Source organism: Acomys minous (genome assembly GCF_964271855.1).
Source record: "Acomys minous genome assembly, chromosome: 7".
In the NCBI taxonomy this organism is placed as follows: Eukaryota; Metazoa; Chordata; class Mammalia; order Rodentia; family Muridae; genus Acomys; species Acomys minous.
The window spans coordinates 118401843-118423645 of record NC_140488.1 but is presented as its reverse complement, the minus strand read 5'-3'; the positions used below and the strand labels follow the sequence as shown (position 1 = coordinate 118423645).

General features: G+C 40.7%; 1 protein-coding gene across 4 annotated transcripts in view; it reads right to left on the bottom strand.

Moving 5' to 3' along the window:
- Positions 1–21803, bottom strand: part of ZNF81 (zinc finger protein 81) — a 73679-nt gene that overhangs the window by 47487 nt on the left and 4389 nt on the right. For 3 of the 4 annotated variants that reach the window (XM_084790043.1, XM_084790046.1, XM_084790044.1), the window contains exons 2-3: positions 2109–2210; positions 1375–1593 (exon numbers count right to left, since the gene is read on the bottom strand). In XM_084790043.1, the coding sequence (XP_084646169.1) occupies positions 1375–1428 (54 nt within the window). In that variant the 5' untranslated portion in view covers positions 1429–1593; positions 2109–2210. Of the gene's footprint in view, positions 1–1374; positions 1594–2108; positions 2211–5111; positions 5165–21803 lie in introns of those variants that run through there. The other variant, XM_084790045.1, reaches the window with a different exon arrangement.

Sequence of the window (21803 nt, the reverse complement as noted above, 5' to 3'; positions counted from 1 at the left end):
AGAAGGCATATACATATGTGCATGAAGAAACATGAACAAGAATTTTCATAAGCCAAATGTAGTGCTATGTACCCATAATCCCAGCACTTAGGAGGCTGAGATAAAATGATAATGGGTTCAATACCAGCCTGTACTACATTAGTAAGGTGGAAGGTAGCATAGACCAGCTAGTGAGCCTCTGGGAGGTGGAGGGAGAAGACAAAGGAAACTAAGTAATCTGAAAGCTGAGCATCTAAAAGGAAGATGAATAAGAAAATTTTGACTGTATAGATGTGTACTTTTCAAACCTTTGGAACTTTTTTTGTCTAAAATATTACTAAAACATCAAATATAAAATTAAGTTGGGTATAGTAACACATGTCTGTAATCCCAGCACTCAGAGAGGCAGAGGAAAATGATCACTGTGAGTTCGAGGCTACCCTGGTCTACAAAGCAAGTCCAAGACAATGAAGACTACACAGAGAAACCCTGTCTTGAAAAACAAAAAGCAAATAAAAACAAAAAAAATAAATTAAATTATTAGCTGGGCACCGAAACACACACCTTTAATCCCAGCACTCAGGAGGCAGAGGCAGGAAGATCACTGTGAGCTCTAGGACAGCCTGGTCTACAGAGGGAGTCCCAGAGCTGCACAGTAAGACTCTTTCTAAAAAAATATATTAAACTGTTACTAATATTCTCTGAGTGATAAAATACTGTGTCACTGAAACTATAAAATAGAAATAGTGGGTATTTATGGGGATGTTCTAAAATTTTAAAGCTATTTAAACAAAAATTATAATACTATTAATGATATACAATAGAAGATTTAGAAGACAAAGAATTTTTTTTATTAATTAGAGGGAAAACAAAGGAGAAAGATGCCAGACATGCTGGTACATACCTATAGTCCCAGAAGGCTGAGGCAGAAGGGTTACAAGTCCAAGGACAGCTCAAGCAACTTAAGCAAGACCCTATCTCAAAATTAAGTTAAAATTTTTAGGATTGGTGTAGAAGCTGGAGAGACACCTCTGTGGCTAAGAGCACCTGGCTGCTTTCCAGAGGGCCTCGGTTTGATTTTCAGCATCTACAGAACAACTCACAAAGAGTAACTCCAGTCCCAGGAGATCTGACGCCCTCTTCTGGTCTCTGTGGTACACAGACATATATGCAGGCCAAACATTCATACTCTTAAAAATAATACAATGTTCTTTAAAAAGGTTTAGGTATAGCTTTATGAAGAGCCTACTACAGCTAAAAGTGTAACTTCAGATGCTTGTGGGAAACTGTGTCAGGGTTGGGAAACATGCACAGCAAATTATGTTTTTCCGTAAGGCTCAGAAGTTCAGGATAAACAAAAATCCTACCCCTGAGTCTCTCTTCGTTTCCCCTCACCTCACAGGCCTTGGCATGCCTCCCTGGCTGAGGAGGGTCTTGGGTAGGCACCATGTTAACGCTATCCCCAGGCTCTCTTGTTGGTAACTCTGCTCTGCTCAGGTTCTCCAATTCTGTTGACGACTGCAGGCTTGAGAGGATCTTCTAGGATCAGAAGGAAGACCCTGCAGTCTTTGCTATGGAGTTTCCCATTGGGACCCCACAGATACACAAAGATACCTAAAAAGACAGTGTGCACATTATCAGAATCACACAGCATTTGCCATGAAACATTTTATGGTAGTGCCAAAGGACAGTTCAACCTACTGGATACTGTACAGTATACAAAGTCTTAGAAACATTGGTTCTGCTGATTAATCAAATTGGAATATAGGGAAGTATATGAGATTTGGACTAAGATTAACAATAATTTAAATTTTAGCTCTGCCAATATTTAGATGACAGTATAAAACCGTTTCTTGAGTTTTACTTTGAAAAGAATCAAAACCAGCTCAAGTGGTTGTGAAAATTACAATGAGATGATGTTTATAAGGCACTGAGACTGGCACAATGAAAATAGATCATATTGCAGCAGGTACTGAAACAAATGGAACATTCTGAATCTCAAAGTCTCAAACTTAATAAAATCCAAAACTTTTTAAACACTGACATAACACAGATAATGTAGAATTTCACATTTGACTTGCTAAAGATAACAGTCAAAACAAGGTTGACAAAAATATTACATAAATTACCTTCAAGTTAAGATGTAGAGATGAAACATGTAAGAAGTTCAATTATAGTTTTAGATCTCAGCCCTAAGATACCTCTTCATGTAAATGAAAGTGCTCCAAGATCTGAAAAAGAAACATAAAACACAAAACATTTCTGATCCCAAGCATTACAGATAAGGAATAATTACCCCATATAAGGAACCATGTAATATACAGAGGTACATATGCCATATAATTTGCACAAAACCTTTCACCTACATATTCTTGTTTTTTCACTTTATGTGTACATAAAAAGAAAGTTAGTGATTACAAGTAAGACCTACTCCACTTGACTTCAAAGTTCATGTTCACAGGTAGGTGTAGTGGCACATGCCTTTAATTCCAGCACAAAGGAGGCAAAGGCAGGCAGATGTCTGGAGGCTAGCCTTATCTACATAGCAAGCTCCAGGACTGAGCAACCCTGTCTCCAAAAACAAAAAACAAAGAAAGATGGGGAGAGGCAAAGAGATAGAGATAGTTCCACAGTTAAGAGCACCGACTGCTCTTCCAGAGGACCTAGCATTCCCATGGCAGCTAACAACTGTCTCTAACTCCAATACCAGGGAATCTATGTCCTCCTCTGGCCTCTTCAGGCACTGCATGCATGTGGTGTACAGACATATGCGGGCAAAACACCCATACACATAAAATAAACCTCAAAAAAAAAAAAAAAGAAAAGAAAGGCCGGGCGTGGTGGCACACGCCTTTAATCCCAGCACTCGGGAGGCAGAGGCAGGTGGATCACTGTGAGTTCGAGGCCAGCCTGGTCTACAAAGGGAGTCCAGGACAGCCAAGGCTACACAGAGAAACCCTGTCTCAAAACACCAAAAAAAAAAAAAAAAAGAAAGAAAAAAAGAAAAGAAAAAATAGAAAAAAGTTCAAAAGAGACCAAGTAGAGATGACATAACACAGAACGAACAAATAGCTTCTAAAAAGTAGAAAGAAATGGTGGATAATTCATAGACAACATGAAAAATAACATTGGTGAGCTCTTTGAATTTTCTTTTTCATTTCCAAATATCATCTAAAGATACTGGAAAAAGTTATACAGAATCCATAATAGAAACATACAAAAAAACACAAAACCTTCCCCAAATTGACCTTTCTTTCACAGAGAAAAGGTGATTCAGTGAAACAGAAAATGCAGGAGGTTTTGACAAGTTTAAAACATGTATTTAAAGCCAATGCATTGGTGCACACCTGTAATTCCAGCACTTAGGGAGGCAAAGACAGGCAGATCTCTAAGTTCAAGGCCAATCTGATCTACAAAGCAAGTCCAAGACAGCCAAGGCTACACAGAGAGAAACCATGTGTCAGAAGAACAAAAAAGAAAAACAATCAATCAAAAATATGTATTTAAAATAGAATTTGTAAAATGCTTACTATGCTAACAGAAAATGGGTTTTTTCTTTTTAATGCTCAGCTACTCTAGCAAAGCATAATGTTTTTATTAGTTTTTCTGAAACAGGACTTCACTAATTAACCCATGCTCACCTCAAACTCTATTAGCTAAAAGTAGCTTTGAACTCAGGACCCTCCTACCTCACCCTCCTAAGCACCAGGGCTGTAGGGGTGCAGCGCTGAAATGTATGTTCTTTTCAAAAACCCACTGACCTTTTTCCAAGATGGAAAATACTGGGATCATAAAAATTATAAAATGAGACCATTTCATATTTTCACTGATTATAATACCAAACTTGAAATCAATAACAAAAGGTAAGACAGTCTCCAAGTACTTGAAACTTGAAATATTTTCATAGAATCTATGGGTCATAGATGTCTTAAGGGAATTTTTTAAAGCAATAAATAAAAATATAACATATTAAAATCTATACAATGCTGGTAAAGCAACACTGAAATTTTTATAGCAATAAATGTTTATATTAGAAAAAAACATGGGATGCAGGAGAAGCAGGAGGCCAGGCAGCACAGTTCTATGACCACCGCATCATCATCACATGGCTCCCCACTACCCAAACTGAGGCCCAGAAGGAAAGTCATCCCCAAGCAGGAACACGAATACAGACAAGGTTTTCAGCGAAACCCATGCCTGCCAATAAAGTCGATTGCCTTCCTGTTAATGGTGGGCCACAAGAAAGGATGAGTCATGAGACAAAAAAGTGCAAACAAGGGAAGAGGGAGCAAAGAGCAAAGAGGTAGAAGTGGCTAACTAAGCAACTGAAGAAAGTCTGCCTGGAGAAAACAGAGAGACTGAAACCGAGGAGATTTCTGACTCCATTGAACTCCAAGAAGAAAGCAAAGTTGGACTAGCCCTGTCAACCAGTGTGTCCTTCTCCCCCTTCTTACACAATACAGAGTATTGTTATCAACTATTTTGTAAAATTAACAGGTTTTAGTAGTTGTAGAAACATTTTTAAAGGAAGAAATCCCATCTCACTTTTTAAGTGTAAACGAGTCGGTTCTTCTCTCACACAATACATCCCTACCACAGCCTCCCATGCAGGCTTACACTCTTCACAAACCTATGGTTCTTAAACACCTTTACCTCCCTTGTGAATCAAAGCCAGCCTGGTACACAAAGAGAGTTCCAGGCCAGCCAGAGACACATGGTGGGACCCTGACTCAAATAAATAAAGTCAAAGAAAAGGCTAGTCTTAACAATATGAGCTGCCACTTCAACAAGCTAGTTAAACCCAAACCAAGCCAAAGGAAAGAAGTAATAAAATAAGAGCAGAAATCAATAGAACTGAAAAAAAAGTCAACAGAAAAAATTCAGTGAATCCAAATATCTGGCCCTTTCAAAAGATTAGTAAATTGGTAATATGGTAAGATTGACAAAGTTTTTTTTAAAGATGCAGACTGCCATTATTAGAAACATAACCAAACTATCTGCAAATCCTATAGCCACTAAAAGTAAGCATCCTCCCTTGGATCTTCCTTGTTACTTATCTTCTTTGGGTCTGTGCACTATAGGATGTTTATCCTGTCCTATAAGGCTAAGTCCACTTATAAGTGAGTACATACCATGTGTGTCTTTCTGGGTCTGGATTAACTCACTCAGGATGATCTTTTCTAGTTCCATCCATTTGCCTGCAAATTCCTGTTTTTAATAGCTCAGTAGTTTTCCATTGTGTAAATGTATCACAGTTTCTTTATCCATTCTTCAGTTGAGAGACATCTAGGTTGTTTCCAGATTCTGGCTATTATGAATAAAGCTGCTATGAACATAGTTGAGGAAATGACCTTGTTGTATGGTGGAGCATCTTTTGGGTATATACCCAGGAGTAGTATAGCTGGGTCCAAGGGAGGATGCTTAAATCTCACTCAGAAGGGGAAATAGAATAGATAGAGGTAGTGGTTGAAGAGAGGCAACAGGTGGGAGAGGGAGCACAGAAGAGCTATGAGGGTGGAGATCAGACCTAGGGAGATTGGGAGACAGGAGGACAGAAGATCTGTAAAGAGAAACTCTGGGCAGGGGCATCTCTGTGACAAGCTGGAGACTAGGCTCCTGCAAGGATATGGAGGTGGAGGACTCTACCAGAGACTCCTAGTGTCAGGGGCAATAGAGACTGAAGAGGACATACTCTAAGTAGGCAAGTCTCCTAGTAGAGGTAGGAAACACCAACCCACCACAAAATCTTTGACCCAAAATTTACCCTGCCTACAAGATGTGCAGGGATAAAGATAGAGTAGACTGAGCAGAGATTGAGGGAATGTCCAACGAATGCCTGAGCCAACCCAAGACCCAAGCCATGGAAGAGAACCAACCCTTGACACTGTTAACAACACTCTGCTATGCTTGCAGATAGGAACCTATCAGAATTGTTCTCTGAGAGGCTCCACCCAGCAGTGCCTGGAAACAGATGCTGAGACTCAGAGCCAAACAATGAACAATCTGTAGGGAGCCTTCTGGAAAAATGGGGGTGGGGAGGACAATAGGGCCTGTAGGACACAGGAGCTGCACAAGAAGACCAACTGACCAGGGCCTACAGATGCTTGCTGAGGCTGAAGCACCAAGCTAGGACCGTGCATGGACTAGACCTAGGCCCCCTACACAGATGTAGCCAATGGGCAGCTCGGGCTTCATGTGGCTCCTCTAGTAAGGAAAGTGGGGGCTGTCTCTGACATGTAATCTGTTGCCTGCTTTTTGATCATTTCCCCCTGGCAGGACTGCCTTGCCAGGACACAGGGGAAGGGGACACACTCAGTGCTGATGACTTGATGAGCTTGGGTGGATGGGAGAGGGGGGCTCCACTTTTTTGAGGAATAGGGGATGGAGAATGGGGAAGAAGGAGGGAGGGTGGGACTGGGAGGTGAAGAAGGATGGGGCTCTGACCAGGATGTAAAGTGAATTTTTAAAAAAAGTATAGTAAGGAAGGTGAGGTGATGTACTTCCATAACACAGTCACTCATTAAGCTGAGGCAAGAGGATCACACATAATAAGACCCTATCTCAGCAACAATTTTAAAAAGGCAAGTGAGGGAAAACCACAAAAACTTTATGCTCATCGGTTCAAAGGCTTAGATGTTAGAAATAGCCCAATTCCTCCTCAAATTATCTACCAAACTCACCCAGTCTTGGATAATTAGAAATATGAAACATATAAAGCTATTACAGAAATGAAGTCATAACTTAAAAGCCCAAAAAGAAATGTCCAGGCCCATGTGGTTTCACTAGAACTGTACCAGCATTTAGTGAAATATTACCACTAGGGCCAAAAAGAGGCCCAGCATGTAAGGCACTTTCCACCAAGGCTGACAACCTGAGGTTGACCCCAGGAATATGCGTAGAGAAAGAAATCAACTCCCCTAAGTTGTACTCTGGACTTCACATACACAGGGCCATGCTCTGTGTCCTCTCTCTTCTCTGTCTCTGTCTCTTCCTGTCTCTGTCTCTCTGTCTCTCTCTCTCTATCTCTGTGTGTTTATATTCTCTCCCACACTCTCTAACACAAATATACATACATAAAAATAAAGATAAAAAATAAATAAATGTAGAAAATTACCAAAAATCCCACAGTCTCTTCTAGAAACAAGAAAAATGGAAAATAGTTGACAATTTAATCTATGAAGCTAGGATTACTCTTACCTGAAACCAAACAAAAGGAACATTGAAAGAGAGAGAAAGAACTATAGATCATGTTTTTCATGAATTTAGACATAAAAATCATTTTAAGGTATTAGCTATTCAATGGAGCGGAAGAGATGGCTCAGTGGTTTAAAACACTTGGCTGTTCTTCCACAGAACCCAAATATGAATCCCAATAACCACATGGTGACTAGCAACCATCTATAACTCCAGTTTCACAGGATCCTACACCTTCTTCTAGCTTCCTGAGGTACCAGCCAAGCAAGTGTTACATAGGTATATATGCAGAACAACATATACATAATCTATACATATCTATATATAATAGATAATTATTTGACAATCAATTCTTGAATCCTGCAGTATATTTAAATAATTATATATCACAACCAAGTCAAATTTAGTCTAGGAATTTAAGATTGACTCAATATTCAAGCATCAATCGGTGCTGCCTCCATAGTAACTGATTACAGAAGGAAAACCACCACAAGACTACATATATTCATAGTACTCACAAAAATCAACCCCCACTCAGGATTTTAAAAACCTTCACAGCAAATCATAAATAGATGTGAACGTTTTCCACTTAACAAGAATCACCTGTTAGACAGTTTTTTAATTTAAAAAATCGTTACAGCTAATATTGTAATAATTGTGAAAAGCTAAATGTTTTCTAAGACTGGAACAATGGAAAACTCCCTCTCATGGTTCTTAGTCTACATAGTATAGGTTAAGCAGCCTTAATCTTAAAAACATAAAGTCTACAATGTTCTGAAATCAAAGGTAGCTTGAGCATCAACATGATGCTCTCAAGGGATATTGGAACTTGTAACCAGCATAATAAAGCAAGAAAAGGAAAAGGTTTAGAAATTAGAGAAGAAATACAATTGTCTCTGTATAGGATATGGATGCACAGAAAACCCAGGGAAGCTACCGAAATACACGTAAAATAATTAAATTCAGCAACCTGAGAACAGAGGCACACAACCAAGGTCATATGCGGGAGGCTGAGACAGGAGGATCAGAAGTTCAAGGCCTTGTTTCAAAAAGACAATAAGAGGCTGAGGAGATGGCTCAGCAGTTAAGAGCACTGACTGCTCTTCCAGAGGTACTGAGTTCAAGTCCCAGCAACCACATGATGGCGCATGACCATCTGGTGCATTAATTTCAAGTTATTATACAAAACATTACTTTAAAAAATCAGCACTGGACTAGGCCACAAGTTTTGTACTTCAAGAGTGAATTTCATGTAGACATTTTTCTGACATAGAAAACTAAGATTACAACTCTATTGAACAGATACACTTTGGAGAATTGAAAAGCAAGTCCAAACAACTCCTGTGTTAAAAGACAAATTACTAACTCCTTAAAAACCTTGTGAATATAACGTTGCAACCTAGCGGGACACAAAGTGAACGTTAAAACATTCAGGTTGGTAAAGAGAGGTAGCGGGAGGGAGGTTGGGGGAAACCCTGCAAAAAAATAGAAGAACCATCCAACTTCAGCCAGACAAATAATCCCATGGCTGACTACGTAGAATGCTCAGCACTCACCCTCAGGGAATCTGCTTGACAACTAAAGAACACAGCCACTTCCACTCACAGCCCTTCTCAGCAGGCTACAGGGGTGGGGTGGAGGCATGTCAAGACTTACACGCACTTGCTTCCCAATGGGTACTCCATCTTTGATAATTCACTCCATACAGGGGAAGGGGATGCCTGTAAGCTCACCCAGAAGAGATGAGAAGCTATGTTGAACTCAAAAGGCTGAAGTAGGGACATTTGTCTAGACTGGCTTGCTGGAGAAGGGGATTTTTTTAAAAATCTGTTCTCTATAATCTGTATGAGATCATAAAGATTCCCTAACCCAGTGGTTCTCAACCTTCCTTATGCTGTGGTGACCCCTAACCATAAAATTATTTTTGTTGCTACTTCATAACCGTAATTCTGATAGTTATGGGTTGTAATGTAAATATCCGATATGCAGGACATCTGATTTGCAACCCCTGTGAAAAGGTCATTCAATCTTCAAAGGGGCCATGACCCTCACTTGCAAACCACTGTCTTAGACACAGGCCCCTGCAACTGTCTCCTGGCAGGGTCCGTGGAAATTTGGTAAAGCAGATTGAGAAATACTACAAGGGCATAGAGGAAGAAATCAATATCACACAAACACTCTTTCTTATCTATTTTGCTTGGTTGGTTTGCTAATTTTCCTGAAATTTTAATTTCCAGCCCTAAAGCATGCACAGGTACATCTGCATGAAACACTGCTATAAAATACATTTGAATACATAATACAAGAAATACTAAAACATTTAAACTTCTTTTTTATGTTTTTCCATTCTTTATGTAGACCTGGGTTTCAAATACATTCTTTTCCTCCGGGAAACTTCTTTGGCCACTTGTTGCAATAAGCGCCTTCAGTGTTTTTGGTTTGGCTCCTGTGGTGCTAAGAACGGACTTTAGGGCCACGTCCATGCTAGCCAAGAGCTTTGCCACTGGCCTCCAACTCCAGAACGCACCATTGCACCTTATCTTCTTATACTTCTATTTTGATACTCTCCTGTCTCCCTAAATAATTTACTTCACTCTTTTGTCTGAATTGTTTTCAAAATGAAGTCTGAAGGGGTTTCTCCTCCCTCTAGACTCTCTCATTTTTTCTGTCATTAACCTCCTATGCCTGGGTGTGTGTTATTTTGCTCTTTATTCTGCTCTCTGGGCCTGTAGTTTGGTTCCTGCAGTGAGTTTTGTAGAATCATTTGCCTGCCATGATATTTTCAAACATATCTTCTATTCCGTCCTCTTCTCTTTGCTTTCAGGTACACCTGCTGCATGGCTAGCAAGTACTTTAGAGTTCTTGTTTGTTCGGTTTCATTTTTTTGTTTGTTTGTTTTTTTGAGATGGGGTTTCTCTGTGTAGCTTTGGCTGTCCTGAACTCACTTTGTAGACCAGGCTGGCCTCGAACTCACAGCGATCCACCTGCCTCTGCTGGGATTATAGGCGGGTGCCACCGTGCCCAGGCTCCGTTTCATGTTTTCATTCCTTGCATTTCAGCCAGGGACGCTTGGGTGTTTTTATTCACACTTCGTCAAATTCACTGATTCTCTCCTCTCCTGTGTCTGATCTACTTATGCGTATATGAAAGCATTCTTCACGTCTAGTAACATGGCTTTCATTGCTACCATTCCCTTTTACTTCATCTATGCCTTCCATTTCCGCCTTTAACATACTCATCATAGCGCTTTTAAATTCTCTTTTTGAAGGCTATATTTTCAGGGATCACCTCTATAGCTCATTAAACTCCCTATATGATAATTTCAAAATCATGTCAGGAAAATCTAGTTAGATATTTACTTTGTTGCATTAGAATATTGAAGTTTTTTTTACCTTTTAGAGGACATTTTTAACTTCTTATCAATAGTTGGATGTAGTGTCAGGTATGTGAGGTATACAGTCCTTTTTATTAGCCTAGGAGTTGATGAACATTAAAGTCAGCTATAACTACACATGTGCCAGAAACGTTAGACTTACATTCTTTTCTTCCCTCTCCTGGCATCTTTGGGCTTCCCTAAAACATCCCTCAGCAAATAGACTGTGTGCTGTAATTTTTTCAACTGTAATTTGCTATTATAATGCTATTTTACTATGATATACTAAGTGAAGGAGAGAATATATTCTGATTTCTTATTATTAAATTATAGCCTTAAAGTGGATTTGATTCCCTGGGCTAAAATAAAATTTGTTTCTCAGCTTTTTTTTTTAAAGACAGGGTCTTGTTATGTAACTCTGGCTGGCCTAGTACTTATTATGTAATCTAGGCTGGCCTCGAAATCATGGCAGTCCTTTTGCCTCTGCCTTCTAGATTTTTAATTTTTTCCTGCCCTTTGGTTAAACAGAAAGATTAGAATGGACCAAAGATGGCTGGGTATCCTTGCCTACAGGTAGGCAAGTGTCTACAAAATATTGCCTTCCTTGAAGGGTAGGCTTTTTAAAAAATTTTATTTAAGTAATTTATTCGGATTACATCTCAATTGTTATCCCCTAACTTCTATCTTCCCACTCCCCCTCCCTCCCTCTTTCATCCTATTCCTCTCCCCTAGGTCTGTAACAGAAGGGGACCTCCTCCCCCAACCTGTGGTCACAGCCTGTCAGGTCTCTTCCTGGTAGCCTGCTTACTCTTCCTCTGACTGCCACCAGGCCTCCCCACCAAGGGGAAGTGGTCAAATATGGGGCACCAGAGTTCATGCCAGAGTCAGTGAAGGGCAGGACTTTTTACAGATAAAAATCTAGGTACATTTCAAATGGTAACTTTGAGCTGCCTTTTGCTAGAAACTAGACAGATTTTGTTTCTTGCTTTTTTTTTTTTTTTTTTTGAGACATAGCTTCTCTGTGTAGCCTTGGCTGTCCCGGATTTACTCTGTAGACCAAGCTGGTCTCAAACTCGCCTCTGCCTCCCTGAGTGCTGTGCCACCATGCCCAGCCTTAAAAGGTTTTTTTTTTTAATGTTCACCTTAAGAGCCTGTTTATGTTGTTGGAGGCAAAACTCTGGTGTAGTATGCGCTTCTGAGAACTGAAACTTTCCCAAAGTCTTACCACTCTCAAGTTATCAGTTTCCCAGCACTTTGATAAAAGGAGCAGTGAAAGCCGGGCGTGGTGGCGCATGCCTTTAATCCCAGCACTCAAGATGCAGAGGCAGGCAGATCACTGTGAGTTCAAAGCCAGCCTGGTCTACAAAGTGAGTCTACGACAGCCAAGACTACACAGAGAGACCCTGTCTCGAAAAAAAAAATGAGCAGTGAAGTATGCCATCAGTTTAGAGATCCACTGGCTTCTACCTTACTTTAGGTTTTAAGGGAAAGACTACAAATCAGATTGTGATATAAAACCCTTCTTGTTCCTGGCTATGGTGGCACACACCTTTATGTCAGCACTCAGTTGGACTCTGTGTACTTGCCTAGACCAGGAGGTAGCTTAAACTTTGGCCATTTGCAATCCCTTTTTTGCTTAAGAATTTTTAAAATATATTTTATTTGAATTTGTTGTCTTAAATGCTTACTGATTTCCCTTGTAAATAAACTTGTTTGACTGGATTTCCAAGCAAAACCAAAATTGAAGCAAAACGTCTCTCTGCTTTGATAGGTATTCAGGAACAGGTAGGAAGGCACTACTTGTTTTGTTTTCTTTAAGAGGCCCATCCCCTAAGGGTTGGTAATAGAACTCTAAACAGTGTACATGAAATGACTCTACCATTACTAGTTACAATACCATGTCTGTGTTATCTGCATGTTCTGAGATCACACATATACATACCAATATACCTGAAAGAGTTGCTGTAGCAGTTACATAAGAGTTCTGGGCTAGCAGGGCTGATAAAGGAAGAGTAATCTGAAAAGGCTTTATATATTATGTAGAAGAAAGCTCTAATCTCTCTTAAACAACAGGTTCCAATAGAATGATGCTGCTTGGAAGTTGATATCCTTTCACTTTGGCTCACCTTCAGCTTTGTGATTTTGTTTAACTTAGCAGTCTGGCTAGAAAGTGTCAAAAAAGATTCTTATTGTTTCTTTAACATCTACACTTTCAAGTTGGATATTATACCACATCCATAGTACATCACCATTTCTTCAATGTTAAACAGAAACATAATTGGGCAAAACTATTTTAAAACTGCAGACACCTATAACTATAATCGTACTAGACAGGGAAGAAACAATGAAAGACTAAAAGAAAATGAAAAATATTTGTGTGCTAGGAGGAAATATGGTTCAAGTTCCCCAGGAAGACGGCTATCATAGAATTTCCAGAAAACTTTGTCTCCCAAAATGGAACCAAGAAGCCCTAAGCCAAAAGTTTTGGGCTGGGCATGGTGGCGCACACCTGTAGTCCCAGCACTCGAGAGGCAGAGGCAGGTGGATTGCTGTGAGTTCAAGGCCAGCATAATCTACAAAGTGAGTCCAGGACAGCCAGGACTAGAAGAGAAACTTTGTCTCAAACCCTCCCCCAAAAAACAAACAAAAAACATTTTTGAAACCAGTTATGAGATGTTATAAATGATCAAAACATTGAAAGGGAAGAAAAATGCGACTTCTATTTAGCTAGAGTGCCAACCTGTTTAACAGCTGGTGAATCAGTAAAACCACTGAAGGACTAGAAGCGCTTTGAAACATAGGTAGGAGCGGGGAGGTTGACGGGGAGTAGTGAAGAGAAAAAAGGGTTGGGGCAGAAGAGATCAGCAGTTAAGAGCACTTGCTGTTCCTGTAGAGGACCTGGGTGCAGTTCCAGGGGATCTGGCACCCTCTTCTGGTCTCAGTGGGCACAGGCACACATGTGGTGCATGCAGGCAAAACAGTCATACATAGAATAAATCTTTTAAAAATTAGAAGAAGATGGGGCTGGAGAGACGGCTCGGCAGTTAAAGCACTACCATTAGCTGCTCTTCCAGAGAATCTGAGTTCATTTCCCAGCATCCACATGGCAGCTCACAGCTGTCTGTGTCTCCAGTGCCAAGGGATCCAACACCTCACACAGACATACATGCAAGCAAAATACCAATGCATATGGAATACAAATAAATTTTAAAAAATTAGAAGACTTCAGTGCTGGGAACATTTTCTAAACAGTAAAATGATTTAAGGATAGATCTCTCCGTTATTAAACATAGCACGAGTTTGTTAAAGATTTACAAGTAGAAAAAGAAATAGAAGAAAATTGCAAGGCAGAGAACACATACACACACACACACAAATCAACACAATGTTAAACGTTTAATGTTATAGGTTAGAAAATCTGTTAACTTTGTTAACTAGCAAAATATCCCTTTGCTTATAAATCACTTATTTATCATATGGCTATACCATGTGAATCCTTTTTCCTTGTGCATTTAAAATGTCTATAGTTGCCTTTAAGCATTTTGTGTTTCCTTGCCAAGCTTAGGCTGAGTATCTTGTTCCAGTTGCTTTTGGTGCAGGTAAGGAGAAACTGCCAGTACAAGGCCTTGAATGTGGTATCTGACATTGATAAGTTTTCACTAACTGCTAATACTCATTTTCTGCACTCTATGAGTTTAACATACTCTTTGGCAGTTTGGACTTCATTAGAAGCAGTTACTGATTCTTGCATATATTTATGACTAACCAACTAAACATTGTCATCTTCCTAATAATCTGAATCTTGAGCCCCTCAACTACCTGGGCTGTAGGTGATGAGATGGTAAACTTCTCTGATCACCAATAGCTAAAAGGTTTTAGGCTGAAACTGGTGGTTTTAGAGACATGCAGTAATAATCTGCTGTGCATCTACAGTTTTCATATAAGCAGTACATCTTCCAGCATGTAAGATGACTTTTTAATCCCAAAAAACTGGGACAAAGTCGGGGGTCATCTTATGCCCCTGCAGCAGGTTTCCCCTTGCTTCATATGTCCTGCGCATATAGTGGGGGTTGCTGAAGCCAATCCCCCACTCTGTGTGGGGAGTATGAAGCCCAGAGGAGCAAGCTGCACACATCTTTCTGTACCTTGAGGAAGAGGACATGAGCATGGATTGGGTCTCCACCAGAACCTGCCCATTTGACTCAGAGGGCTGTGAGTCTTCGGGATGAGTGTAGAATGAGCCTTAAAGGGGCAGTGTAGACCGGCACTGGCTGTGTTCTGGCAGTTAATAAAGTGCCTGGCTGTCTGTGCCCTGCCTGCAAATAGACACATGCTCAAGCCTGCTGCACAGGGTGTGCGTTGGAGGAGGGGTAGTCTAATATGGCTTATAGTCCTCTGCAACACTTGCTTTTCTTCCACATCTTTTGTCTTTCTAAAGGCTGAAGAATTGTGTCTAATCATTCTATTTGACTTCTTCCACTCAGCTTCACTAAACTGAACATCTTTTTCTACTAATTAGACATTTAAACTCTGTCTGTACATTTTCATGTCATCTCTCCCTTCTTAACTGTTCCCATCAATAATTTACACAATGAATTATCCTGTATTGAACAACCCTCTTCATTGAATATCACTGGTGTCACATATTGTATTAGCCATGGTTCACTAGAGTAACAACTTACAGATACATACATACATACAGGACAGGGATTTATTAGCATGACTTATAGGCTTTACTCCAACTAATCCAACAACAGCTGGCTGTGACTAGAAGGCCCAAGAATCCAGTAGTTGCTCAGTCCATGAGGCTGGATGTCTCAGCTAGTCCTCAGTATATGCTAGAATCCCGAAGAAGCTCTAATGCCAGTAAAGGAATGGACTTGTTAGTGAGGTGAGAGCAAGCAGGCAAAGAACAAAAACTTTTGTGTCCTTTTATAGAGGCTTCTAGCAGAAGCTGTGGCCCAGATTTGCTCAAATAACCTGAATAAAAAGTGTACCTTCCTACCTCAGGATCTGGATTAAAGGCATACGTTTTCCCAAATCAAAAGAGCTGGATTAGCCAGGTGTGGTGGCATGTTCCTTTAATCACAGCACTCAGGAGGCAGAGGCAGGCAGAGGTCAGCCTGGTCTACAGAGTGTCCAGGACAGCCAGGTCTATATGGGAAAAAAAACTGTCTCATTTAAAAAAGAAAAAAAAAATCTAGATTAAAGTCGTGTCTTCCTACCTCAAAGATCCATATTAGAAGTAGATCTTCCTCTCTTCCTATTGTGCTGCTGGCAGCTGTCCCTAGAAAGACAATAGATGCATCCCCTCCCCCCTTATCGGCCTGTCTTGCTAGAACATTGCAGTTTCTTTCGGGTCATGTTTAACAGTGTGGAGAAGTTCTGTGTTCCTGGAGATGGCATGTGCTATTATTACCCCTTCACCCAATAGTTCACCCTTCATTGCAAGGACTGGATCAGCATCTTTAAAGTAGGATGGAAGATGACCGGGGACTAGTACATCTTCATGTGGGTTACCTTGAACAATGACCTAAACAAGAAATCATCCAAGCAGCAGGAAGTCAAATTCAAAGCTTACTGTCTGCATAAGGATTATAAGCATTACCAGTTCTGCTATGTGGATAAGGATGGCATGGTCAGGGAGTAAGAATCCCTTTGTAGTTCCATGCAGAAACTGAGAACAACATAGTGCTTGTCACCACTATGGAAAAGGGTTAAAAAGACTGAGCAGTTTCAATGAGGAGCTCTATCGGGGCGGGGGGGGGGGGGGCGACCAGGAACTGAAAGATAGCTGTACCAGCCTCCAGCAAGAGCATTCAGAGGTGCAGGCTGAGCTTCAGATGAAGCAGGAGGCATTGGAGGACATGTGGAGCATCAATAAGACCTTAGGACAGGAAGTGGAAGAGCAGAAGGCCTGCTGGGAGAATCAGCTAGCTGTTCCAACTGAATGAACACAACCAGAGTGAGTACATGGGGATCAAAATAAACAAGCTTCAGACCCAGCTGTCAAGTCACGAGAAAGAAATGGAGAAGCTTGTTCTGTGAGATCAAGAAAAGACAGAGCAGTTGGAATGTCTCAAAAAAAAAAATAGACAGCTTTTTCTCAGCTTAGCTGAACAGAAGCAGCAGCAGAAGACACCTGAGCAGATCTTGGAAAAGATGAGGGAGAAAGAAATTACTGCAAAGAAGAACTAAACAACCAGAGCTAAAGGACGAGAACTTTGAGCTGTCAAAGAAGCTAAGTGACAGCAAGATCAACTCTAATGCTATACACAGAGGGAAAGACGACAAAGTGTAGTCTCTTTCCTGAAGAAAGAGAACAAGAAACTGATGAGCAACCTGGCTACCAAAGATGATGCCCCTTCACACATTCAGCATCCTGAAGATGCCACTTCACGTATTCAGCATCCTGAAGATCTGCTAAGCAAAACTCAGACCTTATCTATAGAAATCCATATTCTGGTACCCAAGAAAGTCCCTCCCTGGCCCCAACTGTTGCCATGGCTACAGTCCTGAAAAACAAAGTAGAAGATCTAGACTGCCAATTATAAGTGCTGGAATGAAACATTCACACTCACTACCACGCCTGGTGAGAAACATCTAATTCACTTGCAAAAGTCATTATTTCTAGCACATATTTCCAGCAATATGTGCCAACCATTGAGGTTGAGGCAAGAGAATTAAGTTCAAAGCCATTGTCAGGGGAAATAGAGGGCAGGGAAAGGGAGTTATTTTCTATCTTAGATACTTCCAATTGGTATTTTCCGTTCCTTTCTATGCACATAAAATGTATTCTGTCATATATATGGAGGTTTTATTTTCCTTACTCTAACTAACCTGGAAATCACTGTGTAGCCCAGGCTAGCCTGGAACTGAGCAATCCTGCTGAGTAAGTGCTGAGACTATGGGCCTGAGCCACTGCTTCCAGTCTGTAAGTCTCTTAGTGACTAGTTAGGAATTGTTAGGAACTTTCCCAATTAGGAATTGCTACCAAGTTTCCCAATAATTAGGAACTGTTAGAAACTTTCCTAATAGTTAATTGAGTTTGTGTAAATGTAAGAACAATGAGACTAATATTAGTCTCTTTAATATTTAAATTAAATTGCTCTTTTTAAGGACATAGGTTTTGTTTTTGTTTGTTTCAAGACAGCATTTCTCTACAGCTCTGGCTGTCCTGGAACCACCTGTCTCCGCTGGGATTAAAATTGTGAGCCATTCATTGTCTTGTTTTTCAAAGGGTAAAGGACTGGAGAGATGGCTTAGAGATGAAGCGAGCAGCTACTCAGCATCCAAGTTGGCAGCTCATAGCCATCTTAAACTCCAGCTCCAGGGGCTCTGATCTGACCCTCTCCTGGCCTCTGTGGGCTTGTGCACACACAGATGGGTGTGATATATATATATATGAATAATCAAAATTTAAGGAGGGTGGTGATATAGATGATGCCAAGCTAGTGACCTGAGTTTCATCCCTGGAAACTACATGGTGGAAGGAAGGAGAGAACTGATTCCCAAAAGTTGTTCTCTGACTTCCACATAAACAGATGAGTATACACACACCCACTCCCTCTCCAAATAAATAATTTTTTAAAAATATCTTAACAACAAAATGAAGACATTATGACTATGATCCTTGTATTTAATTTTGTGCATTAAGCAAAAGTCTATGGGAATGCAGACTCCACTCCCCTAGCTTGTCTTCTGTCAACAGAAGTTTATGTTGAGATAGGAGGGAGGCAATGAAGCATCTGCTTGAGAACTCTGAGGCCTTTCTACTTGCTGTGACTTTCTACGAACTTCAAAGCATAGAGAGCATGCATGCAGGAGGAGCTGAAGTGGGCAAATGAGCTTCCTGGAGATGTCCATGGTTTAGCATCCCTGCAACTGGCCCTTGGAGAGGCTCGGGGTTGCTTCTTGCTGCTGATGTGCCTTCTCATGCTTGCCATTGCTATATTCATTTGTCTGGCATGGTGTGATCAGGTGTGGGGAAACCTTCACTGCCTATAGTCTGGTGTGACTGCCTCTTGGGAGAAAGCCATTTGGGGAATTTTCCACCAGATCAATATGAAGATAAGGCTGGGCATGGTGGCAAACACCTATAATCCCAGCACTCAGGAGGCAGAGGCAGGTGGATCTCTGTGAGTTCAAGGCCAGCCTGGTCTAGAAAGCGAGTCCAGGACAGCCAAGGCTACACAGAGAAACCTTGTCTTGAAAAAAAATGAAGATGAATCTCTATAAACTATTATTGTTTAGATGAATTATTGAACTTACAGAATCCCTGATATGATTTAAATAGCTTTGGAAAGTTAGGTTAAGATGCTTTGTCAGGGGCGCTGGAGAGCCGGCTCAGAGGTTAAGATCACTGACTGCTCTTCCAAAGGTCCTGAGTTCAATTCCCAGCAACCACATGGTGGCTCACAACCATCTGGTGCCCACTTCTAGCATGCAGGCATAATAAATATAATAAATGAAAAATACATAATTAACAAATATTTTTTTAAAAAGATGCATTTTCAGCTGGGCAGTGGTGGCACATGCCTTTAATCCCAGCACTTGGGAGGCAGAGGCAGGTGGACTGCTGTGAGTTCGAGGCTAGCCTGGTCTACAAAGCGAGTCCAGGACAGCCAAGGCTACATACACAGAGAAACTCTGTCTCAAAAAAAAAAAGATGCTTTTTCAGTGGCTCTGATGTATAAAATCTTGAGGAACAATTTATAGTTAAGGAAGGTGGGCTGGAGAGATGGCTCAGTGGTTAAGAACACTGGCATTTCTTTCAGAGGTCCTGAGTTCAAGTGCCAACAACTATATGGTGGCTCATGACCGTCTATAAAGGAATCCAATGCCCTCTTCTGGCATGCAGTCAGAGAACTCTTAGATTAAAAAAAAATACATACATACACAGGTCAATTTAAAGTTAAGAAAGGCACTCTCTTAATAGTTGAAATAGGGAGTTTTTGAGATTAGGAAGCAAGAACAATAGCCCAAAGTAGCACCATCTGACATGAGGCTGAGCTGGCGATCACAGGGTGATTAATTTCTTCTACTTATTTTGCCCTCAGCTTCTTGGTATGATTTAATAAAAATTGTTAATGAGTAGATGTACACCTTGAAGATTTAAAGTAGAAATGGCTGACTGTTTTTTGTATAAAGTTTAGATTTGTGATTCTTTTAAGCTTCTTATAAAATGGCTTTTTAAGATAATTGATTCTTTGTAACCGCAGCCTGCCAGTAAAGAGAAACCTTGCTTGTTTACACTGTTAATGTAACAAGTTTTTTTTTAAGTTACAAATGCATGTGGGTTCCTGAATAATTTGTTTTTCACATTTGTTTTTCATTCATAATACAAAAAATATTTGACCATGTGAGGGTATTGGGGAACATGCATACATATTCTCACTGTAACTGTTCACCTAAAAAACCGTAACCACATTGTGAGTTTTGTATTGCTTGAAAGATTTTGCTGGGATATCTAAGCTGTGGGGGAAAATTAAGTTGGAGTTTTGATCCATCAAAAAACAACAAAAAAAGTGGATCCTCCTAATTGAAATTAAGCAAAACCACTTCACAGGTGTGCCCTCCATTTTACGTTTTAGTTAATTCCAGGTGTGGAATTTTTATTTCACTTTGCTATTTATTACTATTTTGGTTGCACTTAAAAAATTACTTTAGTGAAAGAGTGGTTTTTTTGGGGGGGTTGATCTGGGTTTTTTTCCTTTATTAATTTATTCTTGTTACATCTCAATGGTTATCCCATCCCTTGTATCCTCCCATTCTTCCCTCCCTCCCATTTTCCCCTTATTTCCTTCCCCTATGACTGTTCCTGAGGGGGATTTTCTCCCCCTGTATATGCTCATAGGGTATCAAGTCTCTTCTTGGTAACCTGCTGTCCTTCCTCTGAGTGCCACCAGGTCTCCCCCTCCAGGGGACATGGTCAAAGGTGAGGCACCAGAGTATGTGAGAAAGTCATCTCCCACTCTCCACTCTACTGTGGAGAATGTTCTGTCCATTGGCTAGATCTGGGTAGGGGTTTAAGGTTTACCGCCTGTATTGTCCTTGGCTGGTGCCTTAGTTTGAGCAGGACCCCTGGAAAGAGTGTTTTTGCTGCCACACATGCATCACATACATGACTGATGTTTATAGAAGCCAGATTCAGATTCTCTCACCCTCTCTCAACAAACAAACAAACAAGCAAGCAAGCAAACTAAAATCCTTAGTATCTTCTCAGTTGGGTTCTATGAATTCTTGGCAGTGTCTTAGGACAAATTCTCCTCCAACAAACAGCATAGTCAGTCCTATCACAGCAGTCCCTGGTACCAACGTCTGTCTTAGTCACTGTTCTATTGCTGTGAAAAGACACCATGACTAAGGCAACTCTTATAAAAGAGTGCATCTTATAAGCCTCTTATAAGCAGAGGCTTAGTCCATTATCATCATGGCAAGGAGCATGGCAGTACACAGACAAGCATTGGAGTAGTGTCTGAGACCTTTACATCCTGATCCACAGGCAGAGAGAACCTGGGCCTGGCATGGGATTTGAACCCTCAAAGTCTACCCCCAGTGACACACTTTTTCAAACAAGGCCACACCTTCTAATCCTACCAAAGAGCTCCATTCCCTGGTAACTAAGCATTCAAATATATGAGCCTATGGGAGCCATTCTTATTCAAACCACTATAGAAGATCTCTCTACATAGTCTTTGCTGTTCTAGAACTCACTATGTAAACCAGGCTGGCCTAGAACTCAAGAGATCCACCCATCTTAGCTTCCCAAATGATGGGATTAAAGGTGTATGCCACCATGGCATGCTTTGGAAAAGATATTTTAATTATAATTTGATATTAAACTCTTTCTTATGAGATATTTAGAATTTATGTGAGCCAGGTGTGGTGGCACACACCTGTAATCACAGACCTCAGGGAGGCAGAGGCAGGTGGATCTCTATGAGTTCAAAGCTAGCCTGGTCTACAAAGCATCCAGAACAGCCAGGGCTACAGAGAAACCCTGTCTCAAGAAAAAAAGAAAGAAAGAAAGAGAGAGAGAGAGAAAGAGAGAGAGAAAGAAAGAAAGACCGACCAAGCCAGGCCTGGCCAGGCCAGGCAGTGGTGGCACAAACCTTTAATCCCAGCACTTGGAAGGCAGAGGCAGGCAGATTGCTGTGAGTTCAAGGCCAGCCAGGTCTACAAAGCAAGTCCAGGACAGTCAAGGCTACACAGAGAAACCCTGTCTTGAAAAAAAAGAAAAGAAAAGGAGGAAGGA